The 27,211-nt window shown below is 41.5% G+C and overlaps 1 protein-coding gene across 1 annotated transcript in view; it reads left to right on the top strand.

Annotated features, from left to right (window-relative positions):
• The window catches only part of slc9a5 (solute carrier family 9 member A5), a 181,203-nt gene that overhangs the window by 52,609 nt on the left and 101,383 nt on the right, over window positions 1–27,211 (top strand). The window contains exons 4-6 of the mRNA XM_072279421.1: window positions 5,481–5,559; window positions 9,713–9,890; window positions 26,060–26,280. Coding sequence (XP_072135522.1) covers window positions 5,481–5,559; window positions 9,713–9,890; window positions 26,060–26,280 — 478 coding nt within the window. The remainder of the gene's footprint in view (window positions 1–5,480; window positions 5,560–9,712; window positions 9,891–26,059; window positions 26,281–27,211) is intronic.

Here is a 27,211-nt window from a genome sequence, read left to right as displayed (position 1 = left end):
TATCGCCATGATACTATCCCTGATCAGTAATGCTACTCCCCCCCCCCCCCTTTCCTACCTCCCATCCTATTACTTTTAAAACAGCGAAACCCCGGTACCTGCATCAGCCAATCCTGCCCTTCCTCCAGCCAAGTTTCAGTAATGGCCACAACATCGTAGTTCTAAGTACTGATCCATGCTCTAAGTTCATCCTCTTTATTCCTAACACTCCTAGTGTTGAAATAGACACATTTCAACCCCTCTAAATGGCTACATGTATGTTTTGTCCCCTGCCTGTCCTTTCTCACCAACTCAGAACACACAGCATCATGCCCTTGTCTTCTACCCTCATCTCTGCACTCACGTTCTGATTCCCACCCTCCGCCAAACTAGTTTAAACCCTCCCCAACAGCTCTAGCAAACCTGCCCGCCAGGATATTGGTCCCTTTCCAGTTCAGGTGCTGCCCATGCTTTTTGTACAGGTCAGACCTTCCACAGGAGAGATCCCAATGATCCAGAAATCTGAACCCCTGCCCCTCCACCAACTTTTCAGCCACGCATTCTTCTACCATAACTTCCTGTTCCTATCCTCTGTCTCGTGGCCCAGGCAGCAATTCCGAGATTATCACCCATGAGGTCCTGCTTTTTAACTTCTCTCTATATTCCTTCTTCAGGACCTCACCCCTACTCCTATCTATGTCATTGGTCCCCACGTGGACCACGACATCTGGCTGCTTACCCTCTCTCCTGAGAATACCAAGAACTCGATCTGAGGTATTGCAGACCCTGGCACCAGGGAGACAACAGACCATCTGGGATTCTCAATCTCTCCCACAGAACCTCTTATCTGTCCGCCTAACTATCGAATCCCCTATCACTACTGCTCTCCTCTTTTCCCTCCTTCCCTTCTGAGCTGAGGGTCCAGTCTCAGTGCCAGAGACGTGACCACTACAACTTGTTCCTGCTAAGTCATCCCCACCGACAGTATCCAAAACATTATACTTATTGTTGATGGGAACAGCCACAGGGGTGCCCTGCTCTTTCTGTCTGTTCCCCTTCCCTCTCCTGACAGTCACCCAGTTACCTGTCTCCTGACTTTTAGGGGTGACTGTCTCCCTGAAACTCCAATCTATTACTGCCTCTGCCTCCCAAATGATCCAAAGTTCATCCAGCTCCAGCTCCAGCTCCCTAACTCAGTTTAACAGGAGCTGCAACTGGATGCACCTTGTCCATTCGTCCCCCCCATCCCTTCCCACTGATCTCCCTCCTGGCACTTATCCGTGTAAGCGGAACAAGTGCTACACATGCCCTTACACTTCCTCCCTTACCACCATTCAGGGCCCCAAACAGTCCTTCCAGGTGAGGCAACACTTCACCTGTGAGTCCACTGGGGTGATATACTGCGTCTGGTGCTCCCGATGTGGCCTTTTATATATTGGCGAGACCCGACGCAGACTGGGAGACTGCTTTGCTGAACATCTACGCTCTGTCCGCCAGAGGAAGCAGGATCTCCCAGTGGCCACACATTTTAATTCCACATCCCATTCCCATTCTGACATGTCTATCCACGGCCTCCTCTATTGTAAAGATGAAGCCACACTCAGGTTGGAGGAACAACACCTTATATTCCGTCTGGGTAGCCTCCAACCTGATGGCATGAACATCGACTTCTCTAACTTCCGCTAAGGCCCCACCTCCCCCTCGTACCCCATCTGTTACTTATTTTTATGCACACGTTCTTTCTCTCACTCTCCTTTTTCTCCCTCTGTCCCTCTGAATATAGCTCTTGCCCATCCTCTGGGTCCCCCCCCCCTTGTCTTTCTTCCCGGACCTCCTGTCCCATGATCCTCTTGTATCCCCTTTTGCCAATCACCTATCCAGCTCTTGGCTCTATCCCTCCCCCTCCTGTCTTCTCCTATCATTTTGGATCTCCCCCTCCCCCTCCTACTTTCAAATCCCTTACTCACTCTTCCTTCAGTTAGTCCTGACGAAGGGTCTTGGCCTGAGACGTCAACTGCACCAATTTCTTGGATTGAACTGATAGAACTCTCTTGTTGTTAGCCAATCCCTTAGTGCCAAGGAATACTCAAGTTCCCTAGGTTTGGAGGTTACCAATGAGGCTAATATTGGACTTACAGACTCTGCTACAGACTGGCTAGTGGTGCTTGATGGGCTAAGTGCATGATTAATTTGGGAGGTGGTCTGCACCTTTCAAGTTTATTTCAACTGACTGTACAATTATACAGCCAAACAAAATCTCATTCCTCCAGGCCATGGTGCACCCACAATACAGACATCACACACAGAACATAACACAAAATATTACCACAAATAAGTTAATAAAATATAATTGAAAGTGCATGTGAAGTGTGCAGCACAGGTAAACAGCACAGTAAACAATAAACAGCTTGCTGTCCTAGTAATGAGAATTCGCTGGTCTCACAGTCTGGGGTAGCAAGCTGTTACCCAGTCTGGCTGTGAGCCCTAGTCTTGATGCTCCTGTACCTCCTTCCTGATGGTAGTGGGTCAAAGATGGTGGGATGGGTGGTAGAGTTCCTCAAGAATGCTTTGATCCCATGATTTACGATGGACTCCTGGCATATAGACATGGTTTTAGATGCTTTCTGGAATATTCCTGTTCCATTTTGAGTGGCCTGAGGCCTGGAGTCCCAGGGATCTATGGGAATGCTATACTTTTCTAAGAAGACTCTGAGGACATCCCTGACCCTTCATCTTGAGGTCATTATCTTCAAATACTTGAGGGTCTTTACCTCAAAATCCCAAAGTCTGAACTAGCACAATGGAGGTGATGGGGAGTTGCATCATCATCATCTGTCTTTGCCGAACAGCGGGAGAAGTTGGAAAGGAATGTTTGCCTAGTAAATGTTAAATATAAAGCTGTGTAAGCATGACTTGCAGTTTCCCTGCTAAACGTGCTAATGCAAATGTCTTCTGCTCACTCCAGCTGAATGGCTGAAGTTGCGACGACTTTGGTTTAAGTCTACAGGTGATGCAGGTTGAATACCTTCCCAGTCTACAGAAGTCCAGCAAAAATGATGGGACCAAAGCATTCTTGAAGATCCCTGCCACCCGTTCCACAATCTCTTTGACCCACCACCATCAGGAATACCTTCCACCTTGTACTACTTCCTCCCCTCCCCCAATTTTCTTACTTTGACTTCTTCTCTACCTTTCCAGTCCTGATGAAGGGTTTTGACCTAAAACTTCAGGTATTTTCTCTTTTCCATGGATTCTGCTTGGCCTGCTCAGTTCCTCCAGCATTTTATTACCTTCCCATTTGTCTTATGGATTAGGTCCAATCCATTGAGAAGCTTGTGAAAGATGGCTGCAACATCTCAACAAGAAAGAGTGAAGGAAGGATTGAGATGATGACATAGGCTTGAATGACCTTAGTGACATTAGTCCAAATGCAATTTGACTGTTGAGGTTCATGACTTGGATACCATCTTCAACCAAATTGAAACTGACGAATGTCCATGGCAATGTCCAATATAGTAATGTGGCTGAAGAAGTTGCACAGTTGCCCTAGCTTACTGTCATCCATGATCCTGTTTACATACTGTTATCTATTAACCCCTCCAGGGCTATATCTGCTTCAACAATTGTGTATATATGTTGATTGTCAAGACCAAAGAATTTAATTAGGCTGAATCCTAAAGTGAACAAAAAACAATGTATTCTGGTCCATCCATCAGTGCTGCAGCTAAATGAAATTTAGCATGTTATAGTCATCCTTCCTTGCCTCCAAGCTTTTTAAACAAAGATCCAATCGACTACAACAAATGTAAATGTGCAAAATTACATTGTCCACATCCATAAAGAATTAGAAACTTTAATGATTCAAATAACTCTTATGTTTAACAACAGCGTGCTGCCTGCTAGAGATATGAGATGACACCAATTTAACTGCTCAAAGAAAAGAAATTAAAATGAATTTAGCTGGGTTCTTGGGCGGTTTGTTATATCATACTTTTGTTAATAAAATAAGAAAGGTAATTAAAACATTATTTAATACTTCAGTTCTAAAAGCAAAAGTATGACTCATTTCCTGTTCAGAGAGACTTAAGAGGTCAATCACATCATCAGTTGCATCTACCCTAAACTTCAGGATTTTACATGCATTTTTAAAAATGATTGTGAGACACTGCAGGTTTGTTGGACTGTTTCAAAAGTACTCTCAATATGTGAAAATTCAGAACATAAAGAATCTGAAAAATTGCAAAGAAGAATTTCTACTCATTTTTATTCAGTGACTTCTCAACTTCCCCTCAAGGCAGACTATAATTTTATATAGCAAATTGAATTCATCCTAACACACCATGTTAGCAATGCTGTATTGTGACCCAGGAGCCATATGCAGTCTGAAGGCTCATTGGGCTGGATCTGATGAGAACCAAATTTTACTTTGAGGTCATGGAAGGATTCAGTTGTGCTAACACAGATATTGCTCAGATTAAAAGCAATTTTAATAGCTATGAAGAGTGGGTGATCAGAAATTACAGTTTATAGAATTTAAGTGGTATAGATTTCTATGAGGTCAATTTATGTAAACACGAGATATGCTCTATATGGTTGGGTTGAGTTGTTCTCTGATCTTGGCAATCCATTTGCAAAAGTTTTGTCACCATACGAGGAAACATCATCAGTGCGCTGTACACTTGTGGTGTGTCCGCCGAATGCTTGCCCTTTATATACTTATCAATCAGTTTATTGATCGCCTTTAGAGAAATCCAATTGTGACGCAGAGAGGGGGTCTCATTGCTGATATGTTGCGTGGCAAACTCTAGACGTTGTCTGGAATTTTGCCTGCATTGATTTATAAACAGGATCAAGGTCTACACGTCTGTTTCTAGAGTTCTTTGTGGAAAACCGTGCTTCTGAGAGTCCCCTTGCATGCCGTGTGTTTGCTTGCACCATGACTTTCACTGATGCCCAGCTGAATTTGTGCACCCTCTCGATCTTCGTGGGTAGAGTCTAGGGAGAGTTGGACATGCTGCTTAAAGGGCAAGCATTCGGAGGACACACCAGAAGTGAGCAGTGCACTGATGGTTGCATGGTGACAAAATGTTTGCAAATGGATTGCCAAGATTAGAGAACAACTCAACCCAAGCTACACATTCTCCAGGTTATTTCTATGTTCTATAATTTGTAGCTCACCAGGGGCCTATTTCAAGTATTACACTGGTTAAGATTCAGCTTAACACTGTGTGAGCCATAAGAAAGAGCTTCCCATTTGTTTTTTTTAATCAAAGGATTGGTCACCTTTATCGAAGGAATAGGATGGTATCTAGGACACAGAATTACTTTATCTTGCTTGAGGAGGGTGAATGAAAATGAACTCAGTGGAGTTTCTTCACATCTGGTGGACAACTCCATTTGGAAGATGCATCACAAAAAATCAATACACTGTTGATTTTGCTTCTTCCCTACAAATGTAGCAGTAACATTTGATCTTTATTCAATCATTTTTCTTTTTACAGGTACTCTATAAAATGTTCAATTCTTTTACAACCATTGGTATAGACAATATACAGGCTGTGGATTACATCAAGGGTTTAGGTAAGAAAATTCAGAACACGTGCTTATATGTGGTCAGCTGTCTCTGTTAAAGATGTTGTTTCAAGTCTGTATGTTCACATTTGGGGCCAGCTTTGAAGAAGGGACAAAAGCAAATAGAATGCAATTACTTCAGTGTAAGGAATTTGGAAATCGGGTGGTGGAGGGAGAAGCAGTGAAGACAAAAGGGCAATCATCATTTAACCGTTCAATATGCCTCTTACAACCAAGTCCCAAACCTGGGAGCAGGTTGCAGAGGAAATCTGATCTGAAATTGAGATCTATATTGGAACTGAAGAAAACAAAAAAAAAGATTATTAAAGAGCAAGTTTATTCCACCTGAGTTGTTTCAGAGTGGAATCTGAATGTGGCGATATTCATATTAACTAGTCCAGCATTCAAAATCACTTTTACCTTATCAACAACTTTTTTGCAGTATGTTAAAAGACTATTTATAGTGAAGAGTGCAGATTGTCTGTAGTTATCACTTGCATTGTTGTCAAAACTTGAGTTTTAATATTACAACTATGCTGGTGAATGTATTCTGAGTGTGACCTGGGCATCAGCAGGAAGTCTCAATGCACATTGCAGCATACTAATTCTAAAATTTCTCCAAAAATGATACAAACCTGTGACTACCTCCATTATTTATATTATACAGGGATTTCTTTTTTCTGTATGCTTCAGTTTTAAATGACTCACCCCTTACCTTGTAATTACTTACCTCGTTTAAAGATTCTTCCACATTCACACACAACTTTCACACTCTTATATAAGCCCAAACTATTTAATCTCTTTTAGTGGGACAATCTATCAATGTTGGGACTTAATTTGAAACTGATGTTGGTATGAAATTTTTGGCAATGTATTTTGGAAATTATTTTATGTCCTACTCTCCACTATGCCTCCTTTCTCTTTGGCCTTTTAGTTCTGAAAGGGGCACTCAGAAAACCCTATCATTTATCTCCTCCCTCTCAAGTTGTTGGAGAGGGAATTGAGACCTCTAGAATAATATTCTGTCTCTCTGTCTCCAGTGCCAATAAAAAGTATTCACCCCGCCCCTTGGGAGCTTTTATGTTTTACTGCTTTACGATATTCAATCACAGTGGATTTAATTGGCTTTTTTTTTGGACACTGATCAAAAGAAAAGCCTCGTTCATGTCAAAGTGAAAATAAATTTCTACAAATTAGTCTAAATTTATTACAATTTTTAAACACAATAATTGATTGCATAATTACTCACCCCCTTCAAGTCAGTATTCAGTAGATGCACCTTTGGCAGCAATTACAGACTTGAGTCTGTGTGGATAGGTCTCTATCGGCTTTGCTCATCAGGACTCTACAATTTTTCCCCATTCTTCTCTACAAGAGTGTTCACGCTCTGTCAGATTGCATGGGGATCATGATTAAACAGCCCCTTTCAAGTCCAACCACAAATTCTCAATGGATTGAGGTCTGGACTCTGACTATGCCATTCCAGGACATTAACTTTGTTCTTAAGCCATTCCTGTGTAGCTTTGGCTTTATGCTTGGTTGCTGTCTTGCTGGGAAAGAGACGTTCTCCCAAGTCACAAAACCTGCATCAGGTTTTCCTCCAGGATTTCCCTGTATTTTGCTGCATTCATTTTACCCTCTACCTTACAAGCTGTCCAGGGCCTGCTGCAGTGAAGCTTCCCTATAGCATGATGGAGCCACCACCATGCTTCACGGTAGGGATGGTGAGTTTTTGATGATGTGTGGTGTTTGGCTTATGTCAAACGTAGTATTTAGTCTGATGGCCAAAAAGCTCCATTTTGGTTTCATCAGACCATAGAACTTTCTTCCTACTGCTGTCAGAATCTCCCACATGCCTTCTTCGCAAACTCCAACCAAGATTTTGTGAGATTTTTTTTCAACTGTGGCATTCTTTTTGCCACTCTCCCATAAAGCTGTGATTGGTGAAGCAGTTGTTGTATGCACAGTCTCTCCCATCTCAGCCACTGGAGCCTGTAAATCTCCTCCAGAGTTGTCGTAGGTCTGTGGCCTCCCTCACTAGTCCCTTCTTGCACAATCACTCGGTTTTTGATGATGGCCTGCTCTATGCATATTTACAGCTGTGCTATATTCTTTCCATTTCTTGATGATTGACTTAACTGTACTCCAAAGGATATTCAGTGACTTGGAAATTTCTTGTATCCATCTCCTGACCTGGGCTTTTCAATAATCTTTTCGTGGAGTTGCTTGGAGTGTTCTTTTGTCTTCATGGTATAGATTTTGCCAGGATGCTGATTCACCATCAGCTGGACCTTCCAGATAGAGGTCTATTTTTACCACAGTCAATTGAAACACCTTGACTGTACACAGGTCTCCAAAAACAGATCTCCATTTGACTATTATGTGGCTTCTAAAACCAATTGGCTCCAACTGTGATGATTTGGTGTATTATTTAAAGGGGGTGAATACTTGTGCAATCAATTATTTTGTATTTTATATTTGTAATTGGATCACTTTGTAGAGATCTATTTTCACTTTGACACAAAAGTCTTTTTCTGTGATCAGTGTCAAAAAAAGCCAAATTGAATCCACAGTGATAATGTTGTAAAACAATAATATGTGAAAACCTCTGAGGGGGGAGGGGGGGGATTTGAATACTTTTACAGGCGCTGTATATATTTAGTCATAGTCATACTTTATTGATCCCGGGGGAAATTAGTTTTCGTTACAGTTGCACCATAAATAGTAAATAGTAATAGAACCATAAATAGTTAAATAGTAATATGTAAATTATGCCAGTAAATTATGAAATAAGTCCAGGACCAGCCTATCGGCTCAGGGTGTCTGACCCTCCAAGGGAGGAGTTGTAAAGTTTGATGGCCACAGGCAGGAATGACTTCCTATGACGCTCTGTGCTGCATCTCGGAGGAATGAGTCTCTGGCTGAATGTACTCCTGTGCCCACCCAGTACATTATGTAGTGGATGGGAGACATTGACCAAGATGGCATGCAACTTAGACAGCATCCTCTTTTCAGGCACCACCATGAGAGAGTCCAGTTCCATCCCTACAATATCACTGGCCTTACGAGTGAGTTTGTTGATCCTGTTGGTGTCTGCTACCCTCAGCCTGCTGCCCCAGCACAAAACAGCAAACATGATAGCACTGGCCACCACAGACTCGTAGAATATCCTCAGCATCGTCCAGCAGATGTTAAAGGACCTCAGTCTCCTCAGGAAATAGAGACGGCTCTGACCCTTCTTGTAGACAGCCTCAGTGTTCTTAGACCAGTCCAGTTTATTGTCAATTCGTATCCCCAGGTGTTTGTAATCCTCCACCATGTCCACACTGACCCCCTGGATGGAAACAGGGGTCACCAGTACCTTAGCTCTCCTCAGGTCTACCACCAGCTCCTTAGTCTTTTTCACATTAAGCTGCAGATAATTCTGCTCACACCATGTGACAAAGTTTCCTACAGTAGACCTGTACTCAACCTCATCTCCCTTGCTGATGCATCCAACTATGGCAGAGTCATCCGAAAACTTCTGAAGATGACAAGACTCTGTGCAGTAGTTGAAGTCCGAGGTGTAAATGGTGAAGAGAAAGGGAGACAAGACAGTCCCTTGTGGAGCCCCAGTGCTGCTGATCACTCTGTCGGACACACAGTGTTGCAAGCACTCGTACTGTGGTCTGCCAGTCAGGTAATCAAGTATCCATGATACCAGGGAAGCATTCACCTGCATGTCTCTATATTAACAGGATCTTCCATACAAAATGAGTTTCCTCTCAGACGTTAAAGTTGGTGCCAATTTCAATTGCTGCAAGTTTCACTTTGGCCCCTGCCATGTCTACATCAGTGTCCTAATATTGAGACAGTGTATAAAAATAATTTAGTGTGGTCTTTGTCCTGGGGAGAGACTAGAAAAGGAAAACGTGTCCCAGTTTGTTTTGTACTAGCTGGAAACTGTTAGTAATATTGATGCATAACCAATAGTGTTATATATTTATACTATACATGACAATAATGTTTTTTACAGATTACCATGAAATTAGTGTTTTTCTCATTAACCTGAACATTATTTGCCCAAAGATGACAGGAAGTATGTACACCAGAGAATACTGAGAGGACATTCTGAGATGGGCTCTTCATATAGGTCTCTAAGTTCTTGTTTGTTTTTTTTTAGGTTCAGTCTTCGTGGTGAGCTTGGGTGGAACTGCTGTAGGAATTACCTTTGCCTTTCTGCTGGCCCTCATCAGCCGTTTTACTAAGCGGGTCCGCATCATTGAGCCACTCTTTGTGTTCCTGATTGTTTACTTGGCCCATCTCACAGCTGAAATGATTTCACTCTCCTCCATCTTGGCGTAAGTTGTTTTAGCCCCCAGCCATTCACCATTTACCATGACATCAGGAGCTGAACCCAGAGGAGTTAATGAAGGATGACTTTGTTAGCTTTACGAGTGGAATGTGGGATGAGTCAGCATGGAATCTAAGCACAAGGAGCTCAGATATGCCATTTTCACAGTCGTTGTCTGTGGGCATGTTGTGATAACAATCTTCATTGGACTGGGTTTGATTGCGCAGGGTACTGTTAGCTGTGGGGATAAAGGTAAAGGGACATCAAAAAATGCTTTTAGAGAAAACTTTGAAAGAACATTTTGGGAAAAAAAAAGAAACAGACATAAATCTGAAGGGAAGCAAATTAAGACTATAAGGCCAAGACTAAGAATGCAATTTGGCCTTTCAGCCCATTGAGTTTGCTCTACAATTTAGTCGTGATTGATCTATTTTCCTTCTCAAGCTCATTCATCTGGCTTCTCCCGGTAAACTTTGATGCCCTGACTAATCAAGATACAGATTTCAGGAGTAAGAAAGGGAAGAAGGGAGGAAGTAATGAGAAGGATGACAGAGCCTGAGAGGAAAAAGAGAAAAAAGGAAATCACAGAAGTGAGGGGAGGGAATCAAAGACAAACAGAAGTAGAAAAGAAAGGGATAAATGAAAAGAGTATATTTAACATGGACAAATTCAAATGAAAGAAATAAAAAATTTACGAGAGGCAATAAAGTCAAAAATAGAATGGGCACAAGGGAGACTCATCTCAGCTTTCCTTCATCTCTCATTCTCCTGAGGTACAGAGGTTTAAAATTGATGGGGCTCCTTCAGGACGTAGGGGCATTATAGTTGGCATTTTAGGAGCTGAGTAATGGTCTGAAGAAGCATCCACTTCCCTCTAATGAATGAATTAACAATCTTCTTTACTTCATGCAGGCAAAGTGGTCACGGCAGTGAGATGCGGATGGCTGAAGCAGAGATACAAAACCAGTTCTTAGATGGTGAATGTAAAAAGCACGAAAATAATTCCTAGAATTGGGGTTCAGACTCCTAGAGAGGCAGGCTACTTGGGGCTAAGATGAAAACTTTATATAGAGAGAAAGTGAATCTTTGAAATTCTGTACCCTGTAGGACTATGGAAGCTCGGTGATTCAGTTTTTTTTCCGCAAAGCAGAGCTTAATATGTCTCTGGATCTTAGTGCAATCGAGTGAGGTGGTGATAGTGAAACAAAATGGCACTGAGGTAGAAGATCAATTGATAAGTGGTGATGCAAGCTCAAAGTGTCGTATCACCTACTCTTGCACCTAACTTTCATTTCAAAGATCAAAGTAAATCTATTATCAAAATACATATGTCACCATATTCAACCTTGAGATTCATTTTCTTGCGGGTATACTCAATCAATCGATTAACCATAATAGAATCAATGAAAGACAACACCAACAGAGCAGGCAACCATCGTGTAAAAGACAACAAATTGTGCAAAAACAAAAAGAGAGGGAAAATAGTCATTGTAAACAAATAAGCAATAAATATTGTGAACATGAGATGAAGAGTCCTTGAAAGTGGGTCCATAGATTGTGGGAACAGTCTGATTGATGGAGCAGCACTATTTCAAACACTGTTTGCACTAAGTCACTTCAATTCTGTGTCAAATCTCATTCAAGTTAAACACAAGCTTGTAGCCAGGCTGATACTTTATAGAAGTTCTTCTGCTCTGCTCTGAGGTAAAAGAAAAAACTTTTGTCATGCGACCTTCTTATAATGAGGTACCACATTAAGGAGGATGGGGTAAGATATGGGGCAGTAATCAGGTTTGAAAAAACAGGCAAGGATTTTAGTGAATTGTTACCCCTTCTGTCTAAAGGACTATAAACCATAAAGAATGAAGTCATATTTCAGGTGAGGCCCAGAAATGATGGTGCATCTTTTACTGGCTACTGTACAGCGTGACCTCCTTTTGGGCCTACTGCTGAAAATTTCAGCACTGCCAAGGACAAAGGCCTCGGGTGCTATTGAAATTGTTTTCTTCCACAGGCTTCACAGTAAGGTATTGGAGGATGGGTGGTAGGAGATCCAGCAGTCAAAGGCCCAATTGGGCCTGGGATTGTTTGAGATGTTTCTGGCCATCTGAAGCCTGGCTGCTGCCTCAGGTGTTGGGGAAAGGCATTCATTGTCCACTTCCAGCATTAAGACTGGAGTTGGGAGGGGAGGCAGCATTATGGTAGAAACTTTCCACCCTGCGAGAATCAGCAAGAGGTGATGCATCGGGTTGGAAATTGGGCTCCATTGGCAGACTGGAGGAGCTCAGCAATTCAGAGGTGAAATGATTGGTGCCATAGAGCATTCAGTGGGAAGGAAGTGAGACTCATTAGTGGATTGGCAGGGGAATGGGCATGTGGTGGGGTGACCTCAAAAATATAACGCAACTAATTTTTCCAGTCTTTCTGTGCTTAAAAATTAGTTATTCCTGAAATGATCAGCAATGTTTTCTTAGAACATTGTGGATTAATTCCTCTTGAAAATTTCTAAAGAGGAGCTTTTTATTGGGAACAAAATCATTTGATGTACAACTGATGGGAAAGGAGACACACATATAAGCACAATTCAAATTGGAAACCACTTAGATAAACTTCCATGGTGATAGGAAGTGATGAGGGATGAGCTGCCATTATACTACTGTAGTTCCTGATACTTTGGGAAGCTTTGAAGGGGCTAATGTACATGTTCACCAAAATAATGCTTGGCTTAGATGGTTCCTAAATGTGAGGAAAGTTGAACCATGTGGAAGACACCAGTAGTTTGCCAGATGAAGTGAGTGAAGGAAGAGGAGTGGGTGCAGTTACTATTACAAGGTTGAAGGTGCTCAAAAAGCTGAAAGACCTATGGGGTACATAAATCACCCAGACTAGATGAACTGCACCATAGGGTTCTGAAAGAGATAGATTGTGGAAGCATTAGCAATGATTTTTCAAAAGTCATTGAACTTTGGCATGGTGCCAGAGCACTGGAAATTGCAAACTTCACTCCACTCTCTAAGAAAGGAGGAAGGAGGCAGAAAGGAAATTATAGACCAGTTAGCCTGACCTCAGTGGTTGGGAAGATGTTGGAGTCAATTGTTAAGGTTGAGGTGATGGAGTACTTGGTGACACAGGACAAGATAGGACAAGTGGGTGTGGTTTCCTTAAGGAAAAATCTGGCCTGATGAACCTGTTTGAATTCTTTGAGGAGATTATTAGGATAGATAAAGGGGATGTAGTTGATGTTGTATATTTAGATTTTCAGATGCCTTTTACAAGGTGCCACACATGAAGCTGCTTACCAAGGTAAGAGTCCATAGTATTACAGGAAAGTTAATAACACGGTTAGAGCATTGGCTGATTGGTAGGAGGTAGCAAGTAGGAATATTAGGATTCTTTTCTGGTTAGCTGCCAGTGTACCGCAGGGGTCTGTGTTGGGACCACTTCTTTTTATGCTGTATATTAATGATTAAGATAATGGAATAGTTGTCTTTGCACCAAGTTTGCAGATGATATGGAGATTGCTGGAGGGTCAGTTAGTGTTGAGGAAATGACTAGGCTGCAGAAGGACTTAAACAGATTAGAAGAATGGACAAGAAAGTGGCAAATGAAATACCATGTTGGAAAATGCATGGTCATGCATTTTGGTAGTAGAAATAAATATGAGACTATTTTCTAAAAGGAAAGAAAATCCTAAAACCTCAGATACAAAGGGACTTGGGAGTTCTTGTGCAGAACACCCTAAAGGTTAACTTGCAGGTTGAGTCAGTAGTGAGGAAGGCAAATGCCACGTTAGCATTCATTTCATGAGGTCTAGAATACAAGAGCAAGGATGTGATGCTGAGGCTTTATAGCACTGGTGAGGCCTCACCTTGAGTATTGTGAACAGTTTTGGGCCCCTCATCTTAGAAAAGATGTGCTGGCATTGGAGAGGGTCCAGAGGCTGTTCATAATGGAATGAAAGGGTTATCATATGAGGAACTGAAAGTTAGAAGGATGAAGGGGGATCTCATTGAAACCTTTCGACACAATAAATATGGAAAGGATGTTTCCTGTGGGGGTGGAGGCGCAGTCTAGGACAAGAGGACCCAGTGTCAGGATAGAGGAGCGTCCATTTAAAACAGATGTGGAGAAATTTCTTCAGCCAGAGGATGGTGAATTTGTGGAGTTTGTTACCACAGGCAGCTGTGGAGGCCAGGTCGTTGGGTTTATTTAAAGCAGAGATTGATAGGTTCTTGGTTGGACATGGTGTCAAAGGATACAGGGAGAAAAGCCAGGGAATGAGGTTGAGGAGGGGCAAAAAAGGATCAGCCATGATTGAATGGTGGAGCAGACTCAATGGGCCAAATGGCCTAATTCTGCTCCTGTATCTCATGGTCCTATAGACACAATTGATGTGTTCAAGACTAAGAAGTGCTACGTAATGTTAAAGAACCAAAGCTGAAGTGGGTAATGGGAGCTGAGGCACAGAGCAAATGTGATGGAATTGCTCTGGAAATGTTTCGAGATTCATTTAATGGAAACTGATAGTGGAAGACTGGAGGGGATTGAGGGGTGACCTGATTGAGGTACTGTATATAAGATCCTGAGGGGAATAGACTGGGTGAAAGCCCAAAGTCTTTTTTTTCCCCAGTGACTGTGTGCTAAAAACAAAGTTAGACACAAGAAATTTTAAAGGGATGCAAGGGGTAGCTTCTTCATGCAAAGAGGATATGTATTGGAATGAGCTGCTGGAAATAGTAGTTGAAGCAAGCACATTAACACCGTTTAAAAGCCATCTAGTTAAGTGTATGGATAGGAGAGGTTTAGAGAGCTGCGCATCAAACTCAGCTGAGCTCACCCGGCAGTACAGTCAGTATAGCTGGGTTGGACTAAAGCGGGGGTCCCCAACCTTTTTTGCACTGCAGACCGGTTTAATATTGACAATATTCTTGTGGACCGGCCGACCGGGGGGAGTAGGGTTGCCAACGAGCAAGAGTAGCAGTCAAATGCGTTGTTTACTCAAAAGACTACACTGACCATGAAGCCTTGCGCGGGCACCAATGCGCATGAGCATCGTGACTTGCCGATTTCCCCCCCGGAGCAAATCCTTTTTGGCGATTCTGTTCGTGGGGGTGGGTGTTAATCACGACCAGAATATAGGTGATAAGTGGGTAATACACTCAATTTTGTTTCTAAAAAGGTTTATCTAACGAATTTAATATTAAACACACAGTGCATATTTTCCTCGCATGAATATAATGATAAGTCAATTAGCAGGGGAGCTTGAAGTAAGTAAGTGTTGAATGAACTTCCAGTAGAAGTGGTAGAGGCAGGTTCGATACGATCATTTACAGAAAAATTGGACAGGTATATGGACTGGAAAGGAATGGAGGGTTATGGGCTGAGTGCAGGTCGGTGGGACTAGGTGAGAGTAGCGTTCGGCACGGACTAGAAGGGGAGAGATGGCCTATTTCCGTACTGTAATTGTTATATGGTTATATAGGTCACTTATAAGTCAATAGCGTCATAACATTTTAAGTAATATTTGGCTATTAAACGCACAGCAAATATTTTCCCCATATGAATATACAAAATCATCGCAACACACCAATATCGCTGAATCAGTGGGAGCTCTGGGCTTGTTTCCCGGCAACAAGATGGTCCTATCGAGGGGTGACGGGAGACAGCGATACTCAAAGGGGGTTCCTGATGTCCAGTCTATTCTGCAGTTTAGTTTTCGTTGCATTCGTTGCAGAAAACTCCGCTTCGCAGAAAAATGTTGGAAGTGGAAGCAACGTTTTCAGTGCTTCCATGGCGATCTCAGGATATTTAGCCTTGACTTTGATCCAGAATGCCGGCAGAGATGTTATGTCAAACATACTTTTCAGTCCGTCATCATCTGCAAGCTCGAGGAGTTGATCGCCTTCCCACCCTGACACGAATGACACGCGGGTCATGACCTCGCATGCGTAACGGCTGATCAGTGGCCGTGACAGGGAATGAGGAAAGGTGCAGCTGATCAAATCATATTGCTTCCTCGCGGCCCGGTAGCGCATGCTCCGCGGCCCAGTGGTTGGGGACCGCTGGACTAGAGGGCCAGTTTCCATGTTGTGAGACTCTATGATCCTCTGCTAGAACACTCAGCAGCTCAGAAAGCATTTTGGGAGAGAAATAGAACTAAAGTTTCAGGTGATGGTCTTTCATCTGATGGACTGATGAAAAGTCAACAACCTGACACATGAATTTAGAAAATGCTGGAGGAGCTCAGCGGGTCAGCCAACATCTACAGAACTGAATAAACAGTCGGCATTTTGGGCAAAGGGTCTTGACCTGAAACATCAGTTTCTTTATTTCCATGAATGCTTCCTGACTTGCGGAGTTCCTCCAGCATTTTATATGTGTTGCTCTGGCTTCCCAGCATCTATACAATCTCTTATGTTTCTGAATTTAGAACACAGATAGAACATGGAATCATATGGAACAGGCCTTTCACCTCATAATGTGCTGTTGAACCAATTAAATTACCAACCAAATGGCTAACTAGACTAATCTATTCTGCCTACACAATGTCCATATCTTTCCTGGGGCAGCAGGCTGAGGGTAGCAGATACCAACAGAATCAACAAACTCATTCGTAAGGCCAGTGATGTTGTGGGGATGGAACTGGACTCTCTGACAGTGGTGTCTGAAAAGAGGGTGCTGTCCAAGTTGCATGCCATCTTGGACAATGTCTCCCATCCACTACATAATGTACTGGGTGGGCACAGGAGTACATTCAGCCAGAGACTCATTCCACCGAGATGCAACACTGAGCGTCATAGGAAGTCATTTCTGCCTGTGGCCATCAAACTTTACAACTCCTCCCTTGGAGGGTCAGACACCCTGAGCCGATAGGCTGTCCTGGATTTATTTCCTGGCATAATCTACATATTACTATTTAACTATTTATGGTGTTATTATTACTATTTAATTATGGTACAACTGTAAAAAAAACCAATTTCCCCCAGGATCAATAAAGTATGACTATCACTATGACTATTTCCTGCACATTCATGTGCCTATCAAAACGTCCCTCAAAAATCTCTAATGTATCAGCATCTACCTGTCCAGGCAGTGCATTCCAGGCATCCACCACTCTTACTCCTCACATCTCCTTTGAACTTATCCTCTCCCACCTTAAATGCATGCCCTCTGCTCTTAGACCTTTCAACCCTAGGGAAAAAGAAACTGTCTGTCTACTCTAGCTATGCTTCTCAGAATGTTATCAACCTCTATCAGATCTTCACTCAGCCTTCACTATTCCAGAGAAAACAACCCACGTTTGTCCAACATCTCGTTATAGTACATGCCCTCAAATCCAGGCAGCATCCTGGGAAACCTCTTCTGCACCCTCTCAAAAGCCTCAACATCCTTTCCATCCAATGCAGACAACATCCACAGATCTGCACTTATCACCTCATCAAATAGCTCAATCAAGTTAGTAGGACGCAACCTGCCCCACGCAAAGCTATGCAGGGTCTCCCTAATCAGAATATGTTTTCCAAATGCTCATAAATCCTATCCCTAAGATTTCTCTCCAATAACTTCCCTACCACTGATGTGAGACTCGCTCATCTATCATTTCCAGGATTATTCTTGGTTTCTTTCTTGTATGATGGAACAATATTAGCTACTTGCCAGTCTTCTAGGACCTTAACTGTGACTAGAGAGAACATGAAGGTATTGGTCAAGGCCCCAGCAATCTCTTCTGTTGCCTCCCTAAATAACCTGGGGTATGTTTCATCAGGCCCTTGGGACTTATCCATCCTAATGAGCTTTGATAGACCCAACACTACCTCTTCCTTTATCTGAAAATACCTAAGCATAACAATATGTTCGGCACTGATCTCCCCATCCTCAATGTCCTTCTCCTTGGAAAATACTGATGTAAAGTACTCATGAAGAACCTCACCCGCATCCTACAAATCCAAGCAAATGTTTTCCCCTTTATCCTTCATTGACCTTACCATTCCCTAGTTAGATAATTTTATTTTATTTATTTAGAGATACAACGTGAAACAGGCCCTTCCAGCCTGATGATCCGTGCCACCAGCAACCCACCGACTTAATCCTAGCCTAATCACAGGACATTTACAATGACCAATTAGCCAACTACCAGTACATCTTTGTTCTGTGGGATGAAACCAGAGCACCTGGAGGAAACCCAAGTGCACATGAGAAGAATGTACAAACTTTCTTAGAAAGGACACTGGAATTGAACTCCAAACTCCATAAACTTCCCTACCATTGACATGAGACTCGCCAGTCTATAGTTTCCAAGATTATCCTTGGTTCCCTTCTTGAATAACGGAACAACATCAGCTACTCACCAGTCCTCTGGGGCCTTGCCTGTAGCTAGAGAGGACACAAAAGTATTGGTCAAGGCTTGAGCAATCTAATCTCAATAACCTAAAGTATATCCCATCAGGCCCTGGGGACTCATCCACCTTAATGCTCTTTAAAAGAACTAATACTATCTCTTCCTTTACCTCAAAATGCTCTAGCATATCAATATGTTCAGCACTTATCTCCTTATCCTTTTTGTGCTTCTCTTTTGTAAATACTGATGTAAAGTATTCACTTAGGACCTCATCTCCACATCCAAGCAAATGCGCCCCCCCCCCCACTTTTCCTTGAGTGGTCCTACCTTCTCCCTAGTAATCCTTTTGCTCTTGATGTATGTATAGAATGCCTTGGGCTTCTCTTTAATACTAATTGCTAAGGACTTTTCATGGTCCCTCCTGGTTTTCCTAATTTCCCCCTTGAGTTCTTTTCTGGTTTCTTTATTATCGTCAAAGGCTCTGTTAGATTCTAGCTTCCCAAGCTTTAGATACTGCTCCTTTTTCTACTTAACTAAATTCATCACCTCTCTCAGCATCTAAGGTTCTTTACCTTGCATTTTTGTCCTTCCTTCTGACTGGAAGATATCTGTTCTGTACTTTGTGCATATGGTCTTTAAACATCTTCCATATGTCAAATGTGGATTTGAACAAAACAGCTGTTCTCAATTAACTTTCCCTAGTTCCTGCCTGATGCTCTGGTAATTTTCCCTGCTCCAATTTAATACTCTCCTGCAAGTCCATATCTACAGTATCTATAGCTATCTAAAACTTGAGGCAACCCCTAACGCTCTCCCACCATAAGGTCAGTCACCTAGTCAGGCTCATTATCCAACAAAAAGTCCAGTACATCTTTCTCTTATTGCACCATCTGCATATGGATACACGAAACCCTCTGGACGCACCTAACAAAATCTGCCCTGTCTAAACTTGTACGCAGAAGTTCCCAGTTTGTATTGGGGAAGTTGAAATTCCCCATGAGAACAACTCTATTGTGCGTACACCTCTCCTTAATTTCCTGCACATCTGTTCCTCAATGTCCTGCTGGCTATTGGGGCGTCCGTAGTACTTGCATTGGACTGATTGCACCCTACCTATTTTTGAGTTCTACCCATCTGGACTCGGTGGATGAGCCCTCCATTATGTGCCCTGTTGAGTGCAGCTGTGATATTTTCCCCAATTAGTAGTGCAACTCTCCCCCTACCTCTTTTGCCTCCCTATCTTTTCTAAAACACTGAAACCCTCAGACATTTCGCACCCATTCCTGTCACTCTCTCAGCCAAGTCTCTGTAACGGCCACAACATCATAATTGCATGTACAGATCCATGCTTTAAATCAATCACCTTTACCCATAATACTCCTAGCATAATACTCCCACTTCAAACACGCCTTCCTGTTGTATCTATTACCTTGCTTTTGTTGGTTTTTACTGGCCCTGACATTTACGTTTCTCTCCATTCTTCCACTTTCTGGCCTGGTGCACTGGTTTCCATCCCCCTGACAATCTAGTTTAAGCCTTCCCAAGTAGCACCAGTGACCCTCCCAGCCAGGATATTGGCTCATCTCCAGTTCGGGTGCAAACTGTTGCTCTAGTACAGGTTACTCCTGACCCAATGATCCAAGGACCTGAAACACAGCCTCTCATTCATCTGTACTGTCATTCTGTTCCTGTCCTGACCAGCACATGGCACTGAGAGTAATCCAGAGATTACTTCCTTGGAGGTTCTGCTCTTGTTCATCTCTCTGTGGAAGCTGCCTGAACTATTGAGCACTTCTGACCTTTTTTCTGTTTAAATCTCATATATTTCAAGCATATTCAACTTATCTATCATAAAAAAAAACTATTTTGAATTGGGGAAATAAACTCTAAGGTGGTGACTTAGGAAATTCAATAATAATTATCTGCAGAATAAATAACGTCACGATGGTGCCAGTGATGTTCAGTGGGCTGAAGACAATACTTCTAAATATACCTCTTTCGAATTTCTCAGTGCAATCTGCAGCATGCAATTTCCTTCTAGGCATTGTACTTTTAAATCAACTTAGTGATCTACAGATTTCCCATTCATCTGAAGGTCTCTGCAGATCAGGCAGGTACATCACCTTGAAGCAGATGAAGGTTCATCGCCATGGTCAGAAGCGAGGCAGGAAGGGGACCTGAAATGCAAAGGAATGAGACCACCCCTACCCAGCACCTTGTTAGCAAATGTGCGGTTGCTGGTGCACAAAGCTGAGGACCTGAGGACAAGATTGCTGTATCGAGGGGAAATGGAGGAAGGTTATATTCTATGCTTGAAGGAGACATTTTTCTCCCAGCATGCCAGATACAGTGATCAAACTGAAAGGCTTCTTGATTTTCTGTGTGGAATGAGCTGCTGATTTGGAAAAGGCAAAAAGTGGAGATATGTATTTGTTGATAAACTCTCAATGGTGCTCTGATGTGGCGGTTTTGTCAAACTCATGTTCCTCCAACCTTGATCACCTAATGGTCAAATGCCGTTCGTTCTATTTACCTAGGGAATTTTTCTCCATAATCTTGATGGCGGTTTAAGTACCACCAGCAGCGGACTATAATCAAGTACTGAGATACTGCATGATGCCGTGTCCAAACAAGAAACAGTCTATCCCGATGCATTTCAAATGATAATTGTGGACTTCAACCAGATCTGTTTAAAGAAAACCCTGCCTAGTTACCATCACCTGTAGCACCAGAGGTCCTAACACACACTGGACCACTGTTATACTAAGATGAGGAATGCCTATCGTCCAATGCACAGACCGCATTTCGATAAATCTGATCCCTCTATTTGCGTACAGGCAAAGGCTAAAGATCAAAACTTCAGAGATTAGGACAAAAAGAGAGGTGGTCGCAGGAGGCAGAGGAGCAGCTACAGGATTGATTCAAGTCAGTGGACTGGGCCGTGTTCAAGGACTCCTCTTTGGATCTGAATGAATACACTGTCGTTGTAACAGACTTTATTAAAACAGTTGTAGATGAGTGTGACACACACACAGTGCTGGAGGAACTCAGCAGGCCAGGCAGCATCTATGGAAAAGTGTGAGCAGTCGATGTTTTGGCCGAGATTCCACAAAATCATTCAGAGTCTTCCCTAATCAGAAGCCCTGGATGAATCATGAGATTCACGTGGTTCAAAGTCTCATAAAGTATCACTTTATGTTGATGACTTACTTTTATATATTTCTAATGCTCAAAAATCTATTCCTGCTGCTTTAGATTTATTAGCACAATTTAGTCTTTCTTCAGGTTATAAGTTAAATCTCAGTAACAGTGAACTTTTCCCGATTAATAAGCAAGTTCCCTTATATCAGAACCTCCTGTTTAAATTGGTTAATTTTCATATCTTGGGATTAAAATTACCTGTAAACATAAGGATTTATTTAAGACTAATTTCCTACCCTTAATTGATCACATTACTCAACTTTCATTTAAATGGTCTCCACTTTATTTAACTTTGATTGATCATATTATTGCTGTTAAGGTGTTTATTCTGCCAAAATTTTTATATGTATTTCAGGCACTACCAATTTTTGTTCCAAAATCCTTTTTTGACAAAGTTGACTCTAAAATTTCTTCTTTTATTTGGCAAAATAAAAACCCGAGATTGGGTAGAATACATCTACAGAAAGCTAAGAGAGATGGAGGCTTGGCATTACCTAACTTTAGATTTTATTATTGGGCAATTAATATTCGACACATGAAATTTTGGTTACTTGACCAAGATACACTATCCATTCCTAAATGAGTAGTATTGGAATTACAATCTGCTCAAGGTTATGCACTTGGCTCCATTTTAGGTTCTTCTCTTCCTTTCAATTTGAAATGCTACAAACAGGTTTGTAACCCGATAGTTAAATATACCTTACGTATTTGGTTTCAATTCCGAAAATTTTTCGATCTTAATCAATTTGGGCTTGCGATTCTTATTTTAGGTAACATATTCTTCCCCCCTCTTCCATGGATCGTGACTTTCAAATTTGGAAGACTAATGGTATATCACGGTTTTTGAATTTATTTTTAGATGGCTCCCTTATGTCTTTTGAACAATTATCTGCAAATATAACTTACCAAGTATACATTTTTTTAGATATCTCCAAGTTAGAAATTTCCTAAGTACTGTACTCTCTTCCTTTCCGACATTACCTCCTACATATATTTTAGATACTATAATTAACCTTAACCCATGTCAGAAAGGTATAATGGCTATTATTTATAATACTATCATGAAACTTAGGAAAGCTCCATTCGATAAGATTAGGTCAGATTGGGAAAAGGAATTGGGCTTTATTATTTCCGTGGATGACTGGGTGCATATTTTACAACTAGTCAATACTTCCTCTATCTGTTCCAAACATTCCCTAATTCAATTTAAAGTTGTTCATAGAGCACATGTGTCTAAAGATAAATTAGCTCGTTTTTATTCTCATATTAACCCTCTTTGTGACAGATGTCATGGGGAGATAGCCTCCTTAACTCATATGTTTTGGACCTGTCCTACTTTGGAAACTTTTTGGAAAGAAATTTTTAATATTATTTCAAAGGTATTGAATATAGATATTTCTCCCCATCCTATTACCGCTATCTTTGAATTACCTAAAATTTCCAGTAATCTTTCCCCTTCAGCCCGTAGAATGATTGCATTTCTTACTTTAATGGCGAAAAGATGTATTTTACAACATTGGAAGGAGATTAATGCCCCAACTACGTTCTTTTGGTTTTCTCAGACGATACTATGTTTAAATTTGGAGAAAATTAGAAGTAATCTTTATGATACTTCAGTTAAATTTGAATAGACTTGGAGACCTTTTTATTCAACATTTTCATTTAATTTTTTTTTCTCTTTGCCCATATTTACATTCCCTCCTTGCTTTTTTAACTGTTTTTAATGGAGGTCGGGTTTGAGGACGTGATTGTTTTAAGTTGTTTAAGTCTACTTGTTACCTAGTTAGCCCATTGCTTTGCTTTGCTTTTTAGATTAGTTGCACGGTGGGTTTTTTTGGGGGGGTTTTTCTTCTCTTTACTGATATGTATGGAAAATTAGTATACTATTATATTACCTTGTTATTTTATATCTAAACTGCACTGTTTGTACTAACTTTTTTTTGTATATTAATATCTCTTGCAAATTTATATTGCAACAGTGTATTAGTGTCTACATGTTTTACTTTTTGTGTACTAATTTAATAAAAAGATTTAAAAAGAAAGAAAGAGATTCACAATCTGCTGGGAGCCAGATCAAATTCATTCAAGTCTGATGGCCAAAAAAGCTACACGAGGTGCAGAGACAACCTCTGGAAAGCTGTCTCATGGGTGACAATACAGCACTAAACTTGAATCAACAAAGGATGCTCAACAGTTGTGGCAGGGCTTGAATACTATGTAGAGTTGTATCAAGTAACATTGGCGACAGCAGGGCTTTGCTTCCAGATGAGCTCAATGCCTTTCATGCTTGTCTTGACTGTCAAAACATGGAGGAATCATCACAAACACCCACAGCCCCCGATGATCCGGTAATTTTAGTCTCTGACACTGACATGCAAGCAGCCTTTAGGGGGGTGAACCCACGAAAAACATTCAGCCAAGACTGAATACCTGGCCAAGTACTAAATACCTGTGCTGATCAACTGAGATCTTTAACTTCTTGCTTCAGCAGTTTGAGGTACCCACCTGCTTAAGGCAGGTTTCAGTTATACCCAAGAAGAACGTGGTGACCTGCCTCAATGACTGGCGTCCAGTAGCACTTGGATCCACACTGATGAAGTGTTTTGAGAGGTTGGTGATGAAAAGTATCAACTCCTTGAGTAGTGACTTGTATTCACTCCAATTTGCCTACAGGAGCAACAAGTCCACAGCAGATGCCACCTCACTGGCTCTTCACTCAACCCTGCAACATTAGGACAGCAAGGATGTATACATCACGATGCTCTTTATCAAATACAGTTCAGTATTCAATACTATCATCCCTCAAAACTAATCAATAAGCTCCAAGCCTTTGGCCTCAATACCTCCTTGTGCTATTGGATCTTCTATTTCCTCACTTGTATCCTGCAGTCAGTTCAGATTGGCACCACGACCTCTATTAGCACAGGTGCACCATGAGGCTGTGTGCTTAGTCCTGTGCTGTACTCACTTTACACTTGAATCTGTGTGGCTAAGCACAGCTCCAATGCCATATTCAAGTTTGCTGACAGCACCACTGTTATTGGCTGAATCAAAGATGGTGATGAATCAGCAAATAGAAAATCTGGCTGAGTGGTGCCATAACAACAACCTCTTTCTTACTCAGTCAGCAAGACCAAGGAGCTGATTATTGACCTCAGGAGAAGGAAACCAGAGGTCGATGAGCCAGTCCTCATCAGAAGATCAGAGGTGGAGAGGGTTAGAAACTTTAAATTCCTTGGTGTTATTATTTTGGAGGATTTTTCTGGGCCCAGCACATAAGTGCAATTACATAGGAAACACAGCAGTGTCAATACTTTCTTAGGTGTTTGCAAAGACTTGGCCTGACATCTAAAACTTTGACAAACTTCTAAAGATGTGTAGTGGAGAGTATACTGACCAGCTGCATCACAGCCGGGTATGGAAACACCAATGCCCTTGAACAGAAAGTCATACAAAAAGTAGTGGATGCAGCCCAGTCCGTCACGGGTAAAGCCTTCCCAACCACTGAGCACATCTACATGAGATGTTGTTGCAGGAAAGTAGCATCCATCGTCAGGGACCCCAATTCCCAAAACATGCTCTCTTCTCACTACTTCCATCAAGAATCTAGAGCCTCAGAACTTGCACCACCAGGTTCAGAAACAGTTATTGCTCCTCAACCACCAGGCTCTTGAACCAAAGGGAATAACTTCAATCAACTTCACTTGCCCCATCACTGAAATGTTCGCACAACCAATGGACTCACTTTCAAGGACTCTTCATTTTATGTTCTCAATATTTATTGCTTAATTATTTATTATTATTTATTTTATTTTGTATTTGCACATTTTGATGTCTCTTGCACTCTGAACGCCCAAGCTGGTACAGTCTTTCATTAATTCTGTTAGTTATTATTCTATGGATTTATTAAATATGCCCACAAGAAAATGAACCTCAGGGTTCTATATGGTGACATTCATGTGCCGTGAAAATAAATTTACTTTGAACTTACCTGACCTATATTCCCAGATCTATATGGATTTAACACACAGTCGGACTAGGGTGTATCTGAAGTCTGAGATAGACTTCAACCACTGTCTAGTTCTGATGCAAAGAAACAACTAATGCAAAAATCACTGCAGACGAGGTCCACAGGACTTATCACTTAAAATCACTGAGTAGTGGGGAAAAATAAGAAATTTCTGGAATTAAAAAAATTTGAACAAAGCAAAAGTGAGGATAATTTATAGACTGCGTGGAGTAGAAAAAGTTAAACTATAGCAGTTCAAATGCAACCATATCTATAATGTGTCTAAACGTAAATAGTAAGAGAATTAAAGGCAGGAGTTATTTGTTCACACTAAAAGAGTGATTGATGCTATAGTCATATTAAGGATAAAACTAAAAACTCAAAAGAAAATTGTGTTTTTTTCTGATCTGAGGATTGTATTGAAGGGTGAGTTGGGTAAGACCGCAAGCCTTCCACTTCTGCACTTACCTGTGTCATCATTTGAAAGTTGGTTAAATATTTTATTGCTTGAATCTGAATTGAATTGTAATGAATTGATATCCAAAATTATTTCAGAATCAAAATCTCAAATTAAAACAAACATGTGGTCTAAAAATCATGCCCAAACAAATTTTTGTATCCTATTTAGTGTCACTTTCTGCGGCCTGTGTTGCAAAAAGTATGTGGAAGCTAACATTTCACAGAAGTCACGCACAACTGTAAAATATACAATGAAGACATTAGCCAGCAGCTCAGAAACAATTATCTTCATGCTGCTGGGAATCTCTGCTGTGGACACATCGAAATGGACCTGGGACACGAGTCTTGTTCTCTTCACACTTCTTTTCATATTTGTCTTCAGGGCAATAGGCAAGTATTCCTGTTTCCTCCCTTCTTTCTACCCTGCCTCTTCAGGTCTGCTGGACAGAAAGGACCTATCAATGCCAGTAAACTAGAAATGACTGATATAAGTGAATGCCCTGATTTAATTCATTCAACCATTTCCTCTTCCTCCTGCTTGGGTGAGATCACATACACCCAGGTTAAGAGGGCCAAATAAATAAATTATTTCAGATTCTTCCTACTACTCCCACCAACACAGAAGCCTGTCTTCATTAAAATAGCAAATAGTAATCAATAAAATGGAGTTGGAATGTTGGCCCTTATCTCAAAGGAGGAGGACTGACTAATAATAAGCAACATACATCAAAGTTGCTGGTGAATGCAGCAGGTCAGGCAGCAACTCTAGGAAGAGGTGCAGTCGACGTTTCAGGCCGAGACCCTTCGTCAGGACTAACTGAAGGAAGAGTGAGTAAGGGATTTGAAAGTGGGAGGGGGAGTGGGAGATCCAAAATGATAGGAGAAGACAGGAGGGGGAGGGATGGAGCCAAGAGCTGGACAGGTAATTGGCAAAAGGGATATGAGAGGATCATGGGACTGGAGGCCCAGGGAGAAGGAAAAGGGGGAGGGGGGAAACTCCCCACCCCCAATAATAACATTGTACAGAACCTTGTTGGTCTTTAAAATATGTGCATTGGTCTTTGAGGACAATTAGCTGAATTAGTATCCATGATTGTGTGTCTTTCCAAAGCTGCACCTGGCTTTATGCCTGTAGTAATATATGATCTAAACCTAAATCTGTTCCAGTACAAGTATGTAACTCAAATATTTTAGGAAGTTAAATCTTGTGAATAAAGAGCTAGAATCTACACGATAAATAGAAGTATTTCTGTTTTTGAAATTAAGAATTTGATAACTGATCATAGGATGATTCATGTTATTGTGTAAAGAAGAGAATGTT

Source organism: Mobula birostris, chromosome 15 (assembly GCF_030028105.1).
Source record: "Mobula birostris isolate sMobBir1 chromosome 15, sMobBir1.hap1, whole genome shotgun sequence".
NCBI lineage: Eukaryota > Metazoa > Chordata > Chondrichthyes > Myliobatiformes > Myliobatidae > Mobula > Mobula birostris.
The sequence above is the reverse complement of the archived record's forward strand: the minus strand, read 5'-3'. Positions and strand labels throughout refer to the sequence as shown.